The sequence below is a fragment of the Saccopteryx bilineata genome, chromosome 10, assembly GCF_036850765.1.
Source record: "Saccopteryx bilineata isolate mSacBil1 chromosome 10, mSacBil1_pri_phased_curated, whole genome shotgun sequence".
NCBI classification, from domain to species: Eukaryota; Metazoa; Chordata; class Mammalia; order Chiroptera; family Emballonuridae; genus Saccopteryx; species Saccopteryx bilineata.
In genome coordinates, this window is record NC_089499.1 from 57,261,311 (window position 1) to 57,279,851 (window position 18,541).

The 18,541-nt window shown below is 38.9% G+C and overlaps 1 protein-coding gene, 1 non-coding gene and 1 pseudogene across 6 annotated transcripts in view; all 3 read right to left on the reverse strand.

The window, feature by feature from the left end:
- The window catches only part of SFMBT1 (Scm like with four mbt domains 1), a 199,188-nt gene that overhangs the window by 52,399 nt on the left and 128,248 nt on the right, over positions 1–18,541 (reverse strand). For all 5 annotated transcript variants that reach the window (XM_066244497.1, XM_066244501.1, XM_066244499.1 and 2 more), the window contains one exon: positions 10,440–10,680. In XM_066244497.1, coding sequence (XP_066100594.1) covers positions 10,440–10,680 — 241 coding nt within the window. The remainder of the gene's footprint in view (positions 1–10,439; positions 10,681–18,541) is intronic.
- Positions 977–1,052, reverse strand: TRNAI-GAU (transfer RNA isoleucine (anticodon GAU)). Its single transcript has one exon. It is a non-coding gene; the product is annotated as a tRNA-Ile (tRNA).
- On the reverse strand, positions 7,044–9,975 carry LOC136314551 (small ribosomal subunit protein uS2B-like; annotated as a pseudogene).

The following is an 18,541-nucleotide window of genomic DNA, read 5'->3' on the forward strand; positions in this document are numbered from 1 at the left end:
TCAACAGTGCACAAGGGTTCCCTTTTGTCCACATCCTCAACACTTTTTTGTTGATTTATTGATGACAGTCATTCTGAAAGGCAAGAGGTGGTATGTCATTGTGGTTTTAATTTGCATTTCTACAATGATTAGTAACCTTGAGAATCTTTTCATATGTCTATTGGACATCTGTCTGTCCTGTTTGGAGAAGTATCTATTCAGATCCTTTGCCCATTTTTTAATTGAATTATTATTATTTTGGTGTTGAGTTTTATACATATTTTATAAACTCTGGATATTAATAACCCCTTATCATCAGATGTATATGTTCTCCCATTAAGTGGGATGTCTTTTCATTTTGTTGATGGTTTCCTTTGCTGTGCAAAAACATTTTAGTTTGATGTAGTCCCATTTATTTTTTCTTTTATTTCCTTTGCCTTAGGAGATATATAAGAAATAATACTGCTATGAGAAATACCTGAGATTTTAATTTCCATGCTTTCTTATAGAATTTTTATGGTTTTGAGTCTAACATTTCAGTCTTTGTCCCTTTTAGTAGTGAGTTTTTTCATGCTCACTGACCCCTGGGAGTGAGTTTTTTTCAAAAAATGAAATTAGTTCCAGTTACACTTTTATTAACTTAAAATCATGTTTGTTTGAAAACCAATTTATGGAAACAAGTACATTTGCCTTTTTTTTTAACGTTGCCTTACACATTTATTTTTCTGAAGTTGGAAACGTGGAGGCAGTCAGACTCCCGCATGCGCCTGACCGGGATCCACCCGGCAGGCCCACCAGGGGGCAATGCTCTGCCCATCTAGGGGGTTGCTCTGTTGCGACCAGAGCCATTCTAGCGCCTGAGGCAAAGGCCATGGAGCCATCCTCAGCACCCGGGCCAACTTTGCTCCAATGGAGCCTCGGCTGTGGGAGGGGAAGAGAGAGACAAAGAGCAAGGAGAGGGGGATGGGTGAAGAAGTAGATGGGCGCTTCTCCTGTGTGCCCTGGCCGGGAATCGAACCTGGGACTCCTGCACATCAGGCCGACGCTCTACCACTGAGCCAACTGGCCAGGGCTGCCTTACACATTTTAAAAATAAATTGATCATATTCTGGATGGTCAGAAGGCACGAGGACATACATGAATGTTCATACTACTCAAAGGGTTAATACATTTTGAGTTTATTTCTGTGTATGGTGTAAGTAAGTTGTCTGATTTTATGTTTAGCATGTATCTGTCCAATTTTCTTAATACCATTTATTAAATAGACTATTTTTATCCCATTGTATATTCTTGCCTCCTTTGTTAAATATTTATTAACTATAAAGGTATGAGTTTATTTCTGGACTCTATTCTGTTCCATTGATCTATATGTTTTTATACTAGTACCAATCTGTTTTGATTACTATGGTCCTTTAGTATAGTTTGATATCAGGTAGCATGATTCCACCAACTTTGTTCTTATTTCTCAAGAATGCTATGGTTATTTGAGTGTCTTCTGTGGTTCCTTAGAAAGTTTTAGAATATTTGTTCTTGGAATATATTAGAATAAAATACACCACTGGTAATCTCAATAGGAATTGCGTTGAGTCTACAGATGGCTTTGGGTAGTATGGACATTTTAAAGATGTTAATTCTCTCTATCCATAAACATGATATGTGCTTCTACTTATTTGTATTTTCTTTTCTTTTTTCTTTTGTGACAGGGACAGAGAGTGAGACAGAGAACAGGACAGATCGGGACAGAGAGACAGGAAGGGAGAGAGATGAGAAGCATCAATTCTTCACTGCGGCACCTTTGTTCATTGACTGCTTTCTCATGTGTGCCTTGACGGGGGAGGGGGCTACAGCAGAGCAAATGACCCTTTGTTCAAGTCAGTGACTTTGGGTTCAAGCCAGTGACCTTTCGGCTTAAGTCAGCGACCATGCGGTCATGTGTATAATCCCATGCTCAAGTCAGCTAACCTGTAATCAAGCCGGTGAGCCTGCACTCAAGCCGGATGAGCTTGTACTCAAGCTGGCGACCTTGAGGTTTCGAACCTGGGTCCTCCACGTCCCGGTCCAACACTCTATCCACTATGCCACTGCCTGGTCAAGCTATTTGTATCCTAGAAAATGTTCCATGTGCACATGAAAAAATATATATATTGCCTGACCTGTGGTGGCACAGTGGATAAAGTGTTGATTGACCTGGGAACACTGAGGTCTCCAGTTCAAAACCCTGCACTTGTCTGGTCAAGGCACATATGGGAGTTGATGCTTCCTGCTCCTCCCCCCTTTCTCTCTCTCTTTCACACACATTCTCTCTCCTCTCTAAAATGAATAAAATAAAAAAATTGATTCTGTCAATGTGATATCAAATACACTTAAAATTTTTTTTAAAAAAAGAAAAAATATATATATTGTGCTGCTTTGGGGTGAGTGCTCTGAAGATATCAATTAAATCCATCTGATCTAGTGTGTCATTTAATGTCACCATTTCCTGTTTTTCTGTCTGGAAGATCTATCTGTTGATGTCAATGGGGTGTTAAAATTTCCTACTATGACTGTAGTGCTGTTGCTCTCTCCCTTTATGTCATCAAGATTTACTTTACATATCTGGATGCTCTTATATAGGGTGCATATATGTTTACAAGGGTTATATCCTCTTCTTTGATTGTTTCCTTTATCATCATATTGTCCTTTTTTCTTGCTATTACCTTTGTTTTAAAGTCTGTTTTGTCAGATAGAAGTATTGTTACCTCAGCATTTTTTTCCTTTACATTGCATGAAATATCTTTTTCCATCCCTTTATTTTGTCTCTATGTATAGTTCATTCTGAGGTGGGTCTCTTGTAGACAGCATATATATGAGTCTTTGTTTTCTTATCCATTCAGTTACCCTATGTCTTTTTTTTTTTTTTTTTACAGAGACAGAGAGTGAGTCAGTGAGAGGGATAGACAGGGACAGACAGACAGGAACGGAGAGAGATGAGAAGCATCAATCATTTGTTTTTCATTGCGCGTTGCAACACCTTAGTTGTTCATTGGTTGCTTTCTCATATGTGCCTTGACTGCGGGCCTTCAGCAGACGGAGTAACCCCCTGCTAGAGCCAGCAACCTTGGGCTCAAGCTGGTGGGGTTTTTTTGGGGTTTTTTTGCTCAAACCAGATGAGCCCGCACTCAAGCTGGCGACCTCGGGGTCTCGAACCTGGGTCCTCTGCATCCCAGTCTGACGCTCTATCCACTGCACCACCGCCTGGTCAGGTCTACCCTATGTCTTTTGATTGGAACATTTAAGCTATTTATATTTAAAGTGATTATTGATAGGTACATATTTATTGAACTTTTATTCTTTTAACTATGTTCCTCTGTCATCTTCTTCCTCCTCCTCCTCCTCCTCTCTTCTCTTCCCTTCCTCTGCCCCTCTCTTTTCATCATGTGTCCTCCCTTCCTATCCCTTTAACATTTCTTGTAATACTGGTTTGGTGGTAACTAACTCATTTAGGTTTTCTTGTCTGGGAAGCTCTTTACTTCTCCTTCAATTTTAAATGACAGCATTGTTGGATAAAGTAGTATTGGTGGTAGGTCCTAGCTTTTCATCACTTTAACTATTTCATGCCAATCCCTTCTGGCCTGAAATGTTTCTGTTGAGAAATCAACTGACAGTCTTATGGGAGCTCCCTAGTAAGTAATTAACTGTTTTTTCTCTTGGGGCTTTTAAGATGCTCTCTTTGTCTTTAACTTTTGCCATTTTAATTATGATGTGCCTTGGTCTGGGTCTCTTTGGGTTCATTTTGTTTAGAACTCTCTGTGCTTCCTGGACTTGTGTGTATTTTTCCTTCAACAGGTTAGGAATATTTTTGGTCATTATTTTTGCAAATAGGTTCTTGATCTCTTGCTCTCTCTTTTCTCCTCTGTACACCTATGATGCAGATGTTGTAACAATGTCATTTTTTCCCCAAAGGTTCTTTAAGCTATCCTCATTTTTTAAAATTCTTTTTTATTTTTCCTGCTCTGATTGGGTATTTTTTCCTACCTTGTCTTCCAAATCACTAACTTATTCAATCCTCTGCTTCATCTAGCTACTGTTAATTCCTTGTAATATATTCTTCATTTCAGATATTATAGTCTCCATTACCGTTCCTTTTGTTACATTCTATGTCCTTTATCATGCTGTTGAGCATCCCTATAATCATTTTGAACTTTATATCTGATAAATTGCTTGCCTCCACTTCATTTAGCTCTTTTTCTGGATATTTCTCTTATTCTTTCATTTGGGGCCTGTTTCTTTGTCTCCCCGTTTTGGCTGCCTCTTTGTGTCTGTTTCTGTGTGTTAGCTAGATCTGCTAGGACTTCCAGTTTTTGTGGATGGCTTAATGTAATAGGCATCCTGTGGGGTCTGGTGGTGCAGTTTCCTTGATCACTTAAGCTATCTGCTCAAGGAATGTCCCTTGTGTGGGTTATGTGGGCCCTCCTGTTGTAATTGAATCTTGTTTGCTATTGGCTTGTTCATGCATGGAATCAACCTTCGGGCTATCTGGCTGTGAGGTTCAATCCCGAACACAGCTGTGAGCTGCTGTGCAGATAATGACCACACAAAATGGAATTTGTCACAGCAGGGTTTGGTGCCTGCGGATATCTCCCTCTGGGTATGCTGCTTGTGAAACTTGTTGGATCCTACCCTGATGTCTGAAGTTGGCCACTGGGTGTGCTAGTTCTGGAGCTTTTGGGAGGGAACCTGGTGAAGGCCCATGTAAGACACTGCCTGTGAATGGCCCTCAGCAACCTGTCTGGAGCTACAAAGTTGCCTCTGCTGGGCCTGCATTCATGTGAGAAGCACCAAGCTGTGCACCAAGGCCCACTTTTACTAGCACTGGGTTCAGGGGCAGGTCAGCAAAAGTCCGAAGGTACCCTGAGATCTTCTCCATATCCTCTGCCTCCTGGCTGCCTGTTAGGCTCAGTCACTGAAAGAGCTTCTAGCTGTACTCAAGTTGTGTGAGTTAGGTTCTCGTGAGTCACCATATAGGGGCTCAGTGGTATTCACCAGATTGATACAGGTTCCAACTTAGTGCCAGTGCTAGATCTGAAGCCATTCAACAAATGTCTCTGGATATCCCAAGTGTAGCTGCCACCTGTTGGATGCTCACACACATTTGTATTGGGGCAGGGTTGCAGAGAGTCATCAGGGTGAGGCCAGCAGTTTATCAGGCTTAAGCAGATGAAGATTTGGCTGCGTGAAGGGAAGGCTCTGCTCTAGTCTGGTGTGCAAAGGAAACATGGCCCCTGTCCTGATCCCCCTGTTCTATATTCTGCCAGGAGAAGGGTCTGTAGGATGAGTCTTCAGGTGAGATGAGGATGAGGCTAGGGTATTGCCATGAAGGGGATGTGCTGGTCAGGCTTTGAGGAAGGTGGGAGGCGTGACTCCAACCCTAGAGCCATGCCATTCAGTCTGTCCCAGATTTTGTCCTGACCTCAGCAGATGGAGCCACTAGCAGTCAGGTGTGAGCTGGAGTCCAGAAAGTGGGTCTTCTGGAAGCCTGTTAAATGGTTCTACAGGATCTCCTGTGAGGGAGAAGTGACTCTCAGGTTCATGGAAAGTGGGGATAATGGCCCCCACTTCAAGGCCACACAACTCAGTCACTGACACCTCCTAAATCTGTCCAGACCTCTACCCCCTGGCCAAGGCAGCTGACTCCTCAGCAGGATGTAAGCTCCACAGTGTGGGGTGAGAGGGAGTCCAGAGGGTGGGGCTGTTGCTTTCCCCCAGGCTGATGTAGCTTGGATGGGAGTGCTCTGCAGAAGAAAGATGGAGTTGGTAGTACTGGAAAATGCTCAGCATAGGGATCATGGTGGCTGTTGCTTCAGCTCTCCTCAAACTCCAGGCTCTCCTCATGCAACTCTAGCCTGCTTTGCCCTACCTCTGCCAGAGCCCAGGGTGAATGGCTCTAAACAAAATTTTGTGTATTGGCCCTTTAAGAGGGTGCCTGTGTCTCTAGCTATCTCTCCTGGCAGATAGAATCCCTTATGATTTTCATAGATGAATGTTATATGGCAGGGGTCGGGAACTTTTTGGCTGAGAGAGCCATGAATACCACATATTTTAAAATGTAATTCCGTGAGAGCCATACAACGACCCGTGAACGTTACACATTATCTAATAAAAATCTGGTGTTGTCCCAGACAACAGCTGTGATTGGCTCCAGCCACCCACAACCATGAACATGAGCAGTAGGAAATGAATGGATTGTAATACATGAGAGTGTTTTTTATTTTTAACATTATTTTTTTTTATTAAAGATTTGTCTGCGAGCCAGATGCAGCCATCAAAAGAGCCACATCTGCCCTGGCTGGTTGGTTCAGCGGTAGAGCGTCGGCCTAGCGTGCAGAGGACCCGTGTTCGATTCCCAGCCAGGGCACACAGGAGAAGCGCCCATCTGCTTCTCCACCCCTCCCCCTCTCCTTCCTCTCTGTCTCTCTCTTCCCCTCCCACAGCCAAGGCTCCATTGGAGCAAAGATGGCCCGGGCACTGGGGATGGCTCTGTGGCCTCTGCCCCAGGCGCTAGAGTGGCTCTAGTCGCAACATGGTGACACCCAGGATGGGCAGAGCATCGCCCCCTGGTGGGCAGAGCGTCGCCCCTGGTGGGCGTGCCGGGTGGATCCCGGTCGGGCGCATGCGGGAGTCTGTCTGACTGTCTCTCCCTGTTTCCAGCTTCAGAAAAATGGAAAAAAAAACAAAAAACAAACAAACAAAAAAAAACACGCCACATCTGGCTCACGAGCCATAGGTTCCCGACCCCTCTTATATGGGCACCTCCTCCCTGATCTGGTGCTCTGGATTGGGGAGCCCAGCCTGGGATTCCCCCCACAGCTGAGACAGCCGTCTAGAACCTCAACTAGCACTTATGGGAGTAGGGCCAGCCTTTTTTGTGTCTCTGCCCTTCCTACCAGTCTTAATGTGGCTTATTCTGTAAATTCTTGATTATAAGACTTCTCATCAGCTAGTCTTCAGATGGTTGTTCAAAATGAGTATTCTATAATTTAGTTATAATTTCAGTTTGGTTCTCGGTAGGTGAGTGTAGCATCCACCTACTCTACCACCATCTGGGATCCTTCCTGCTTTTCCTTTTCAATCTCTTCATGATTTCTGTAGTAGTAGAGATCAGGCATGACATTCTATGGGTGTTCATGGGAGATGGTGCTATGCCTGCACAGAACTTCCTGGACCAGCATCCATCACATCAGACACACTGGGTGAGCCCTCTCGTTGCAAGGGATGACAATGACCACATAATGCAGAAAAGGGTCTGCATTTCATAGAGCAAAGGTAGGTTAACAGAGGATGCCTCTATGAGAGGCTAGTGGTCAGCCCTGGGATCAGGAACCACCAGAAGTCTCAGCTCCCAGAAGGCTGCCTGGATATGGTTAGTGAAGATTCCAGGAGTGAAGTGGACAGCAGTAGAAGAGGCTCCAGCAGCAGCAGCAGTAGTAAACTTCAGCACAAGTCACTGGCCAGTATTCCTGGGTAATATGACACTGACATCAGGGGGGTTTTCAATGGCAACAATGGTAGGAGCTGCCAGCAGAAGCTTCTCCCAAGTTCTCTTCAGATTTACGGTATAGATGTCATCACTCCTCTTCTTGTAGATGTACTGTTCCATTTTGAAGTCAAGATTGGTGCCACTTAAGTGGATTCCTGCTGCAAGAACTTTGAGGACATCCTCCTCCTTCATTTGCAGGACATTGAGGGCACTGGACACTGTGAAAGTTTCCTTTAAGTTACGTGGGAATCGAGAACAATGTTGTATGGGCCCCTCTCTGGGTAGTGTGAAAGGGCTACTATTTTCTTTTAGCTTGTTTTGAAATGTTTTTCATTTGATAGTGTTCATCTCTTCTGTGGTTCTGTTTCTCTGGAAGGATTTTATTCTATCCTTTTCTCTCTCTCTCTCTCTCTCTTTCTTGTAATACATTTGTATGAGATTCAACTAAAAGCATTGTTTGTGTCTGTTGTTCATGTTTAAATAAGATGAATTTTCCTATACTCTTAAAATGAGACTCTAAGCCAAGTAGCTTCATGTCTCTAACTTCCTCTTACATTGATCACCCCCCCCCAAAATGTTAAAAATATGACCACTTAGAAGCCCACCGATACCCTCAGAACACTAATTCCCAGATCCTCATTTCTAAATATCCCTTTCACCAAAAGAAACCAAGACTTCTTGGGAAAAAATGTCTAATTTCAAGGATGAGGCAGGGGAAAGCTTCTTGATCCAAAATACGAGAAACTACTCAAAGAATAATGGGAATAGGCCCTGGCCGGTTGGCTCAGTGGTAGAGCGTCGGCCTGGCATACAGGAGTCCCGGGTTCAATTCCCGGCCAGGGCACACAGGAGAAGCGCCCATCTGCTTCGCCACCCCCCCCTCCTTCCTCTCTGTCTCTCTCTTCCCCTCCCGCAGCCGAGGTTCCATTGGAGCAAAGATGGCCCGGGCGCTGGGGATGGCTCCTTGGCCTCTGCCCCAGGCACTAGAGTGGCTCTGGTCGCGACAGAGCGACACCCAGGATGGGCAGAGCATCGCCCCCTGGTGGGCGTGCCGGGTGGATCCCGGTCGGGCGCATACAGGAGTCTGTCTGACTGCCTCCCCGTTTCTAGCTTTGGAAAAGTAAAACAAACAAACAAAAAAGAATAATGGGAACATAAGGACATGTTAGCCAGTTTGAAGGAATGCCCAATGGCCAAATCTATGACAATCTGAGTATCAAAATAAAAAAGATAGTAAAGCATTACAACTCATTAAATAAAATAATCATGAGTCTCCACTGACATATATACATAAATACGCACATACTTTATAAGTACATGTGTGTAAATAGAAGAAAAGGGAAAGCTCCTTCTATAACAGAAAGCCAATTATGAAATGTAAGAAAAAACCATTTGGTAATCATTACAGTAGTAATTACTTCAGATAAAAATTATCAATGGATGCTAAAATAGTGGATGAAAGTTTAAAGAGAAATGGGATATATACTTATCTCAAAGTATCTTCGCACAAGATACTTATTAAGTTAAAAGGGTAAAAGAAATTTTTATGTGGGAAAATCTGCTATATACCAATTTAATCAAGTGATGAAGGTTAACACCACCAGTTACAGGGCAAATTAACTGCATGAGTCTCCTGATAAGATGTACTAGGACACAACATCACTTCTGCATTTTTCCTACCAAAAGTGCACAATTAGAATGTAAGGAAACATCAGACTAACACAAACTGTGGAACATTCTAAAAACTAAGTGTCTTATAGTCTTTAGAAACTTCAACACCAAGAAAGACGAAGAAAGGTTAAGTAAACTAAAAAGATTTGGCAACCAAATGAAATGTGTGAATCTGGACCAAATCCTGGACCAAGAAAAGAAACGGGATGTAATATTATTGGCCGGGAACATAATGGACATTATCGGGAAAATTGTCCTGTACCTTTAAAAAATGTCAAAGTCATGAAAGCCAAAAAAAGCTTGAGAAATTGTTCCATATTTTTAAAAAATCTTGTGAGACATCACAACCAAACACAACACATGATTTAGAAGAAAAATTACTAATAAAAACTAAATATGGTCTATAGATTAAATAACAGTATTATGTCAAAGTTAATTTCCCAATTTTGTTATTTTTGCTATGTTCATAAATGTCCTTGTTTTTAGGAATACATTAAAGTACTTATGGGTAAAAGATATCATCATGTCTACAAGTGACTCAAATGGTTCTTGACAAGAGCGTGCATGTGTACATAGGCATGGGTGTATGTGTGTGTGGTTTGTAAGATAGAGGAAAAGAGAGGAAGGAAGAACAAAGTAAATTTGGTAAAATGTCAACATTTGGAGAAACTTGGCAGTCACCAAGAATTTTCTATACTATATTTGCAACTTTTTTATAAATCTGAAATTATACCAAAATAAGTTGTTTAAAGAAGAACATATAAGGTCTGTACTGTCTTAAATCTGCAGTGTCTCTTTCCTTTACCCATCTTTATAAGACCCTCTCTTTCTATGTTCTGTTGTCTCTGTCTCCCTGAATTTGGATTCTACTCCCAGTAGGGCTCTTTTCTGAAAGAAAGCTTCCATTCATTTTAAAAGTTTATAACTCCCAGATCACTTGTGGGTGAGAGGAAAGAGAGAATCAATCTGGCCCAATGTACCTCAAGACAACCAGCCCTACAAGTCTCAAACTCAGAGAGCCTCACAATCTTATAGAATAAGTAACTGATGCTCCCTATGAATGCAACAAAAACTTGAGGTTTTATGGAGCACAGAAAGTAATTCTAAAAGATAAGGAAATGTGCATTATTTCTTATAAATATTTTCCTCCAAAATGTTAACCCCAAAAAAGTTAGAAAAACCTATGTGCATGAGGGACTGAATACCTCAAGATGAGGTACAAGATTTTCTACAGCAATATCACATCATGTCATGATAGGAAGCATTTTATTACCTTCTGGGGCTTCGAGGGTCTTCTTATTCTGCTCACACCACCCGATGGGGTAAAGGTCAGCCTTCCTGATATCACACCAAAAGTCTGCTCTGCGGTCCTCCCCATAGCCATCATAGCGGAGGAGAAGCAACTGCTCACAGGTGGTAATGATGGTGGCCACCCAGTAGGTTTCAGGATCTGTCTTCACAATCACTTCCAGTTTCATCCCAGGAGCAAATCCATTTTGCAAACGTGTGTCCACCTGAACAAGGAAATGTTATTAACCACCAGACAAGTATCTCAAATCAGTATTTCTTTGGCTGACATTCTTAAGATTTTCAATTTTGAAGCACTACATGCAATAAAATCTTCTCAAGGGAAACCTAAGAAATTCCAATTCTAACTTATAGCAGTGATCCAAACAAAACGGAATAGTAACGCTGCTCTGCTCCATCTTACCAGAATTCGATATTCTCACCACAGAAGTCTAATATGATTACAGAAAATGTTTTCTAATAAGTATATAAGTCACTAAATGTTCACTGTTTTAACAGCTTTCAACACAAGTTTTTAAGAGTGATTTCTAGATAATTTGAAAGAAAATTTATGACTCTATAAAAGAGAAAAAAAAGCTATAATAATAAAAAAAAATTAGTATAATATGTGCCATATGTAGGAAGCCATACTTCCTAATTTCTCTGAAACAGGCTATGCTTATACCTAATATCCTTGAATAATAATTAATAGTGCCCCTTTTCTCTCTCAAAAGTGTCCTAATTTATATGATAAATTACACGGTCATTGAAGTATGGGTTAGCAATTCTGGGACCACTGTTGTGTATATTAAGAATAAATAAATCCATATATTGTGGATGACAAAAGACAAGTTTTTCACCACAGGAGAAAAAAGTAAAAATAAGGAAGAGGGAAGAAGCGAATGAACCGGTGGTGCTGAACTGTAATCAAAGTATCCGAAAGAGGTCATGACTACCAACAGATAGGAAGAGAAATAGAGAGATACAGAAAAAGATGTAGGTATGTATTAATATACATATATTTCCTAGTTCTGTGAACTGACAGAAACTAGAAGGATACCCAGCAGCAATAGCAAATTTAGATTCCAAATCTTGATTTCTAAATACCAACCTTCAATAAAAAATGAACAAGGGCTCCCTGGAGAAATAACTTATCCTAATTCTAGTGCGGTGGGGAAACACGAGCCAGGAATATTTGGTCACGCCAGAAAGTATGGAAATGCTCCAAAACTGATGGGGACACTTGGAAAGGGCACAAGAGCCAACTAGAAGTATTTCCCAATAGTCACATGTGGGACAATTTGAACAGTAATGGATTATAATCCATAGATTGACATAGATATCCATGAGTTCATACTGTTAAAAATAATTAAGAGGAAAGGGGACAGATCTTCCTTAGAATAAAAGACAAATTAATAAAAATGGAGAAAAATAATAAACACAGAAAATTACTTTTAAACAAAAACCACAGAAATAAACACCACAGGCAAGAAACATGAGTCAGTGTTAAAATAACTGTGATGACTGATACATATTTACATTATCCCAAAGGTTCTCCCTACAATATTCTTTTTTAAAAAATGATTTTAAAGAGAGGGGAGAGAGAGGGAAGGGGGAGTGGGGAGAAACAGGAAGCACCAATTTGTAGTAGTTGCTTCTCGTATGTGCTTAACCAGGTGAGCCCCAGGTTTAGAACCAGCGACACCAGCATTCCAGGTCAATGCTTTATGCTCTAAGCCATTACAGGACAGGCTTGCAATATTATTTTTTTTAAGATTTTATTTATTGATTTTAGAGAGAAGAGAGAGAGAGAGAGAGAGAGAGAGAGAGAGAGAGAAAATCAGGGGGAGGAACAGGAAGCATGAACTCATACTTGCTTCTTATATGTGCCTTGACCAGGCAAGCCTGGGGTTTCGAACCAGCGACCTCAACATTCCAGGTCGACGCTTTATTCACTGTACAACCAGAGGCCAGACACACTATTCTTATTAATTGCAAAGAGGAAAACAGTAACATTACAATGAATAAATCTGGCAGAAACTACCCTAATTACTGATCACAGTTACCATCATCAATCTGAAAACATCAATATCATATATTCTTGATTTCATAAAACAAAAAAAAGCACAAAATCATTTTTATGATTTTTGCCAAATTTGCATAAATTTGAGCTAATCATGAGAAAAACCAAACTAAATTAAGGAATATTCTATACAATAACTGGTAAGTAATATGTTCTTCGAAAGTATCAAGGTCATGAAAGATAAAGAATGAGAAAGTGCCATACATTGGAGGAGACTATGGAGACCTTACCACAAAATGCAATGTGGTAATACCAACCACTGGAAAGTAAGGGGAATCCTGGAAAGGAGAGAGCCAAGAGGGCAAGTCCCACATTCTGTCTAAAAATTCTTCCCCCTTCTAATCACCATCCTGTTATACTCCTGAAAGTTAATCATTCTCCTGAATTAGAACACTGTGGTTTAACAGTGCATGTGTTTTCACACTCTTATTAGAATTATGCAGTATGAACGTTTTTCTGTGCAGGGTGTCTCTTTTCCAACATTGCTTATGAGACTCAAATACTGTTGCATGTAACAGTAGTTTATTTCTTTTCATTGCTGCATAGTATTCCATTTTAATAAATGTGCCACAATTTATCCTTTCTAATGCTACTAATAGTAGGCATTTTGGGTTGTTTCCAGTTTTGGAAAACTACAAAGAATACTTCCATGATTATATGAATATTTTTGTATGTCTCTTGATGCATACATACACGGATTTCTATAATAGATGGTCAAACTGTTTTATATAGTGGTTAAAACCAATTTACTCTCCCTGTAGCAAAAATCCTTTTGCTCCAACATTCTAACCAACATTTTTTGTGTTTTTTGTCATTTCCATTTTAACCATTTTGGAAAGTGTGTAGTATATATCATTATGATTTTAATTTCCATTTTCTAATTAATAAAGTTTAGAACTTTTATATTTTTTAAGCATTTTAAATATTTCTTCTTTTGGGAATGCCTAAGTTTCTTGTCATTTTTTTTATTGAGTCTATACTGTGAGCATCAGTTCTTTGTCAGTTAGTTGTGTTACAAATATTTTTTCACTTTTTCTACACTGCTGTTTGAGGGACAAAAGTTCATAACTTTAATACAGTTTAATTTATCAATGCTTCTTTTTTAAAAGTTAGTGTTTTCTATATTTTGAAACAAAATTTTCCCTACTGTTATGGGTCATAAAACATACTATATTATTTTCTAGAAGGCTTTCATATTGAGGACCAATATCCACCTTGAATTAATCTCTGTGTATGATATTTGGTATGAGTCACGTTTTATTTGTTTGAAAATGTATATACTATTGACCTACTTACTACCTTTCCTCACCACTGTAAATTGCCACCTCTGTAATAAATCAAGTGTGTTTCTGACTTGTTTTTCCTTAATTAACCTTGAGATCTATTACAGCAAGATTTCTCATCTTATTCTTTAGCTGTATCTGGCAATCCTTGCTTCTTTCTATTCCACAAAAACTTTAGAATTAGGTTCTCAATTTTTACCTAGATTATTTTGGGGGGAGATGGTACTTGACTTGGTTTGCATAAAATATACAGCTCTATTTAGAGAACTGACATCTTTACAATAGTGAGTCTTCCATCACATGAACAAGGTTAATTCCTTCTTTTTAACTTATATCAACAATGGTTTGAAGTATCTTTGCAAATTTTTGTTACATTTATTCCTAGCCAATTGACTTTTTTGTTATTGTAAATCACATCTTTCAGGGGCTTTTTTGTTATAGAAATGTAATAGATTTTTTATGCTATCTTGTACCAAAATCTTGCTAAAATAACTCATTAATTAATATATCTGCAAATTATTATTTATCTGCAAATAATGATATTTCTTTCCTAATTCTTATACATTTTACTGTTTTTCTTACTTAATTGTACTGATTAGAACCTTCAGAACAATATCAAATAGAAACCATGTTAATCAGTATCTTTGTCTTGCTCCGTATTAAAAAGAAAATATGCATCATACTACCATTAATAAAATTTCCTGTAGCTCTTTTGGTAGATAACTTATATCAAGTTTAAAAAATTTCCTATAGTGTGCTAAAGCTTTATCATGGTGGGTATGGATTTTTATCATTAATTGTTCTTTATATATTGAGATGATTGTGAGATTTTTCTCCTTTATTCTGCTACTATTATTATGCTAGGTGATTGTCAAATGTTAAATCACCTTGCATTCCTGGAAAAATCAACTTGTTATTAATGTATTATCCTTTCTAAATACAGCTACATTCAGTTTACTATTATTTTGTATGTAGACATTTATGAATCAATCTTCATGAGTGACACTACTCTCTAATTCTCCTTTCCTAAAATATTCATGTTAGGTTTGATATCAAGGTTATACAAATCTCTAAAATAACTGGTACCCTACAATCAATAATGGATAGAACAACTAGACAGAAAGGAAACAGAATACTTAAAAAGACTATAAACCAGCCTGACCAGACAGGGGGTGGTGCAGTGGATAGAGTGTCGGACTGGGACGCTGAGGACCCAGGTTCGAGACCCTGAGGTTGCCGGCTTGAGAATGAGCTCATCTGGTTTGAGCAAGGCTCGCCAGCTTAAGCTCAATGTCACTGGCTTGAGGAAGGGGTCACTCAGTCTGATGTAGTGCCCAGTCAAGGCACATATGAGAAAGCACTCAATGAACAACTAAGATGCCACAACGAAGAATTGATGCTTCTCATCTGTCTCCTTCCTGTCTGTTTGTCCCTCTCTCTCCCTCTCTCTGACTCTCTGTCTCTGTCACAAAATAAAGACTATAAAGCAATGAGAATTTATATATATATTAACAGAACACTCCATTCAACAACAGAAAATACACATTCTTCTCAAGTACACATGGACAATTCCCAAGACAGACCATAACGTTAAGCCACAAAACAGTTTCAAATTTAAAAAGATTGAAATCATTCAAAATTTCTTTTCTGATCACAGTGGAATAAAATTGGAATGCAATAACAGAAGGAAAACTAGGAAATTCACAAATATGTGGAGATAAGACACGCTCTTCATCAATACAGTAGCCACCTCCTTTATCCACGAGGGATATGTCCAAGGCACACAGTGGATACCTTAATCTACGGATAGTACCAAACCCTATATATACTGTTTTTTCCTATATGTTCATACCTACAATAAAGATTAATTTACAAATTAGGCATAGTAAGAGGTTAACAACAACAATAATAAAATAGAACAATTATAATAATATACTTTAATAAGTTATATGACCATGGCATTATTAAGCAAAATAAAGATTATTTGAATACAAACATTGCAAGACCATGATGGTCAATCTGATAACCAAGACAGCTACTAAGTGACTAACAGGCAGGTGGCATATCCAGTTGCATAAAGTGATGATTCATGTCCAAAGTGCGATGGGGTGGAATGGTATGGGATAGCACAAAAGTTCATCATGCTACTCAGGACAGCAGGCAAATTAAAACTTATGAAAAATAACAAAATAAAAATAAATAAAACTTACGAACTGTTGGTTTTTGCAATTTTCTATTGTACGTTTTTGGACCATAGGTGACTGACTGCAGGTAACTTAAACTGGGGAAAGTGAAATCGCAGGTAACAGAGAACTACTATTGGTTCAAGAAGAAATCACAAAGGAAATTAGAAAATACATTGAGATAAATAACAAAAATACAACATATGAAAATTTATGAGAGGCAGCGAAAGTGGTGCCAAGAGGGAAATTTACAGCTAAATGACTGCTTTGAAAAAGCAAATCTCAAGTGAAAAAAAAGAGAACACGCAAGAACAGATGCATAGAAGTAGAAACTCCAAGAAAGAATCAAAAGGAAATGCTAGAAACCAGAAACATAGTAACAGAAATTAAGAATGCCTTTGCTGTGCCTGGCCTATGGTGGTGCAGTGGATAAAGTGTAGACCTGGAACACTGAGGTCACTAGTTCTAAACCCAGGGCTTCCCTGGCCAAGGCACATATGGGAGTTGATGCTTCCTGCTCCTTCCCCCTTCTCTCTCTCTCCTCTCTAAAATGAATAAATAAAATCCTAAAAAAAAAAGAAAGAAAGAAAAAAGAATGCCTTTGCTGGTTTCAGCAAGAGACTGGGCTCAGTCAAGGAAAGAATCAGTGAGCTAGGAAAAAATTAATAGAAACTTACAAAACTGAAAAGGAGTAAAAAAGATAAAATATAAAAAAAAGTGGAATAATTACAAGTATAATATATATATAATGGGAACACTAGAAGAAGAGAGAAATAGAATACAATATTTGAAGCAATAATCACTGAGAATTCCCAAAATCAGTAACAGATACCAAAGCACAGATCCAAGAAGCCCAGAGAACAAACAGGATAAAAACCAAAAATATCTATAACTAGTCATATCATATTCAAGCTGCAAGAAACAAAGACAAAAAATTGAAAGTAGACAGAGGGGAAAAAACACTCTACCTATAGAGAAGCAAGGATAAAAATTACATCACACTTCTCTTCAGAAACCATGGAACCAAGAGAAACCATGAAAGCAAGAAAGTGAAGTAAAATATTTCTATTACTGAAAGAAAAAAGCTACCAACCTAAAATCCTGCATCCAGCAAAATCAACAGACATTCCCAGACACATAAAGATTGAGGAATTTTTCTGCTGGTAGATCTGTCTTACAAGAAATTCTAAAATAAATTCTTCAGAAATAAGGAAAATTATACCAGAAACTCAGGTGTAATAAAGGGTGTTACTAAAGGAATAAATGAAAATAAAATAAAATCTAATGTTTCTTATTCTTAATTCACCTAACAGACAACAATTTGTTCAAAATAATAATAATAGCAACAAAGTATTTGGTGATAATAGCTTATCCATAAGAGACATGAGTGGCAGTAATGTTTTAAGAGACAGGAGGGAGTAATTGGAAATACTCTAAGGTACAGGCACAACCCTTGAAGTGGTATAGTGTTACTTGAAAGGAGTTGAATTAGTTGTAAATGTATTTTGTAAACTGAAGGGCAACCATTAAAAAACCAGGCAGTGAAGCAGTGGATCGAGTGTTGGCCCAGGACACAGAGGATCCAGATTCAGAACCCTGAGGTCGCCGTCAAGTACAGGCTCATCTGGCTTGAGCGTGGGTTCATCTGGCTTGAGCACAGGCCCACCAACTTAAGTGCAGGGTCGCTGGCTTGAAGCCTAAGGTTGCTGGCTGAGCCCAAGGTTGCTGGCTTGAGCAAGGTTGCTGGCTCATCTGGAGTTCCCCGGTCAAGGCAATATGAGAAAGTAATCAATGAACAACTAAGGTGCTACAATAAAGAACTGATGCTTCTCATCTCTCTCCCTTCCTGTCTGTCCCTTTCTGTCTCTTTCTCTCTAGCTAACAACAACAAAAACTAAAAAAGAATTACAATTAACCCTTAAACAACACAGGTTTGAGCTGTATAGGCCACTCATACACAAAAATTTTTTCAATAAATATTATAAATGTATTTTCTCTTTCTTATGATTTTCTCTAATTTATTTTAAGACTACAGTATATAATACATATACAAAATATGTGTTAATCAACAGCATACGTTATCTGTAGGGCTTCTGGTCAAAAGTAGGCTATTAGTACTTTAGTTTTTGGGAGTCAAAATTTATTGTATATATGGATTTTCAACTGCACAAGGAGCACTGTTCAAGGGTCAACTGTATAATTACATGAGAGACATAAAAAGGACAAATATTGTATGATTCCCTTTAGGTTACATAGGTAAATTTATAAAGACAGAAAATATAATAGAGGTTACTGGGGGTTAGGGAGACGAGGAAATGGGGAGTTGTTTAATGGGTACAATAGGGTTTCTGTCTGAGATGATGAAACGCTCTGGAAATAATATTAGTGGTTATAAAACAGTGAGAAATTACTTAATGCTATTGAATTGTTCAATGCTAAATTTTATGTATATTTTAACACAATAATTGTATTTTAAATTTAATGTTGCTGAGTTGTTTTTAATATGTATTTTTAATCAATTGAGGTTTACTTACAAATA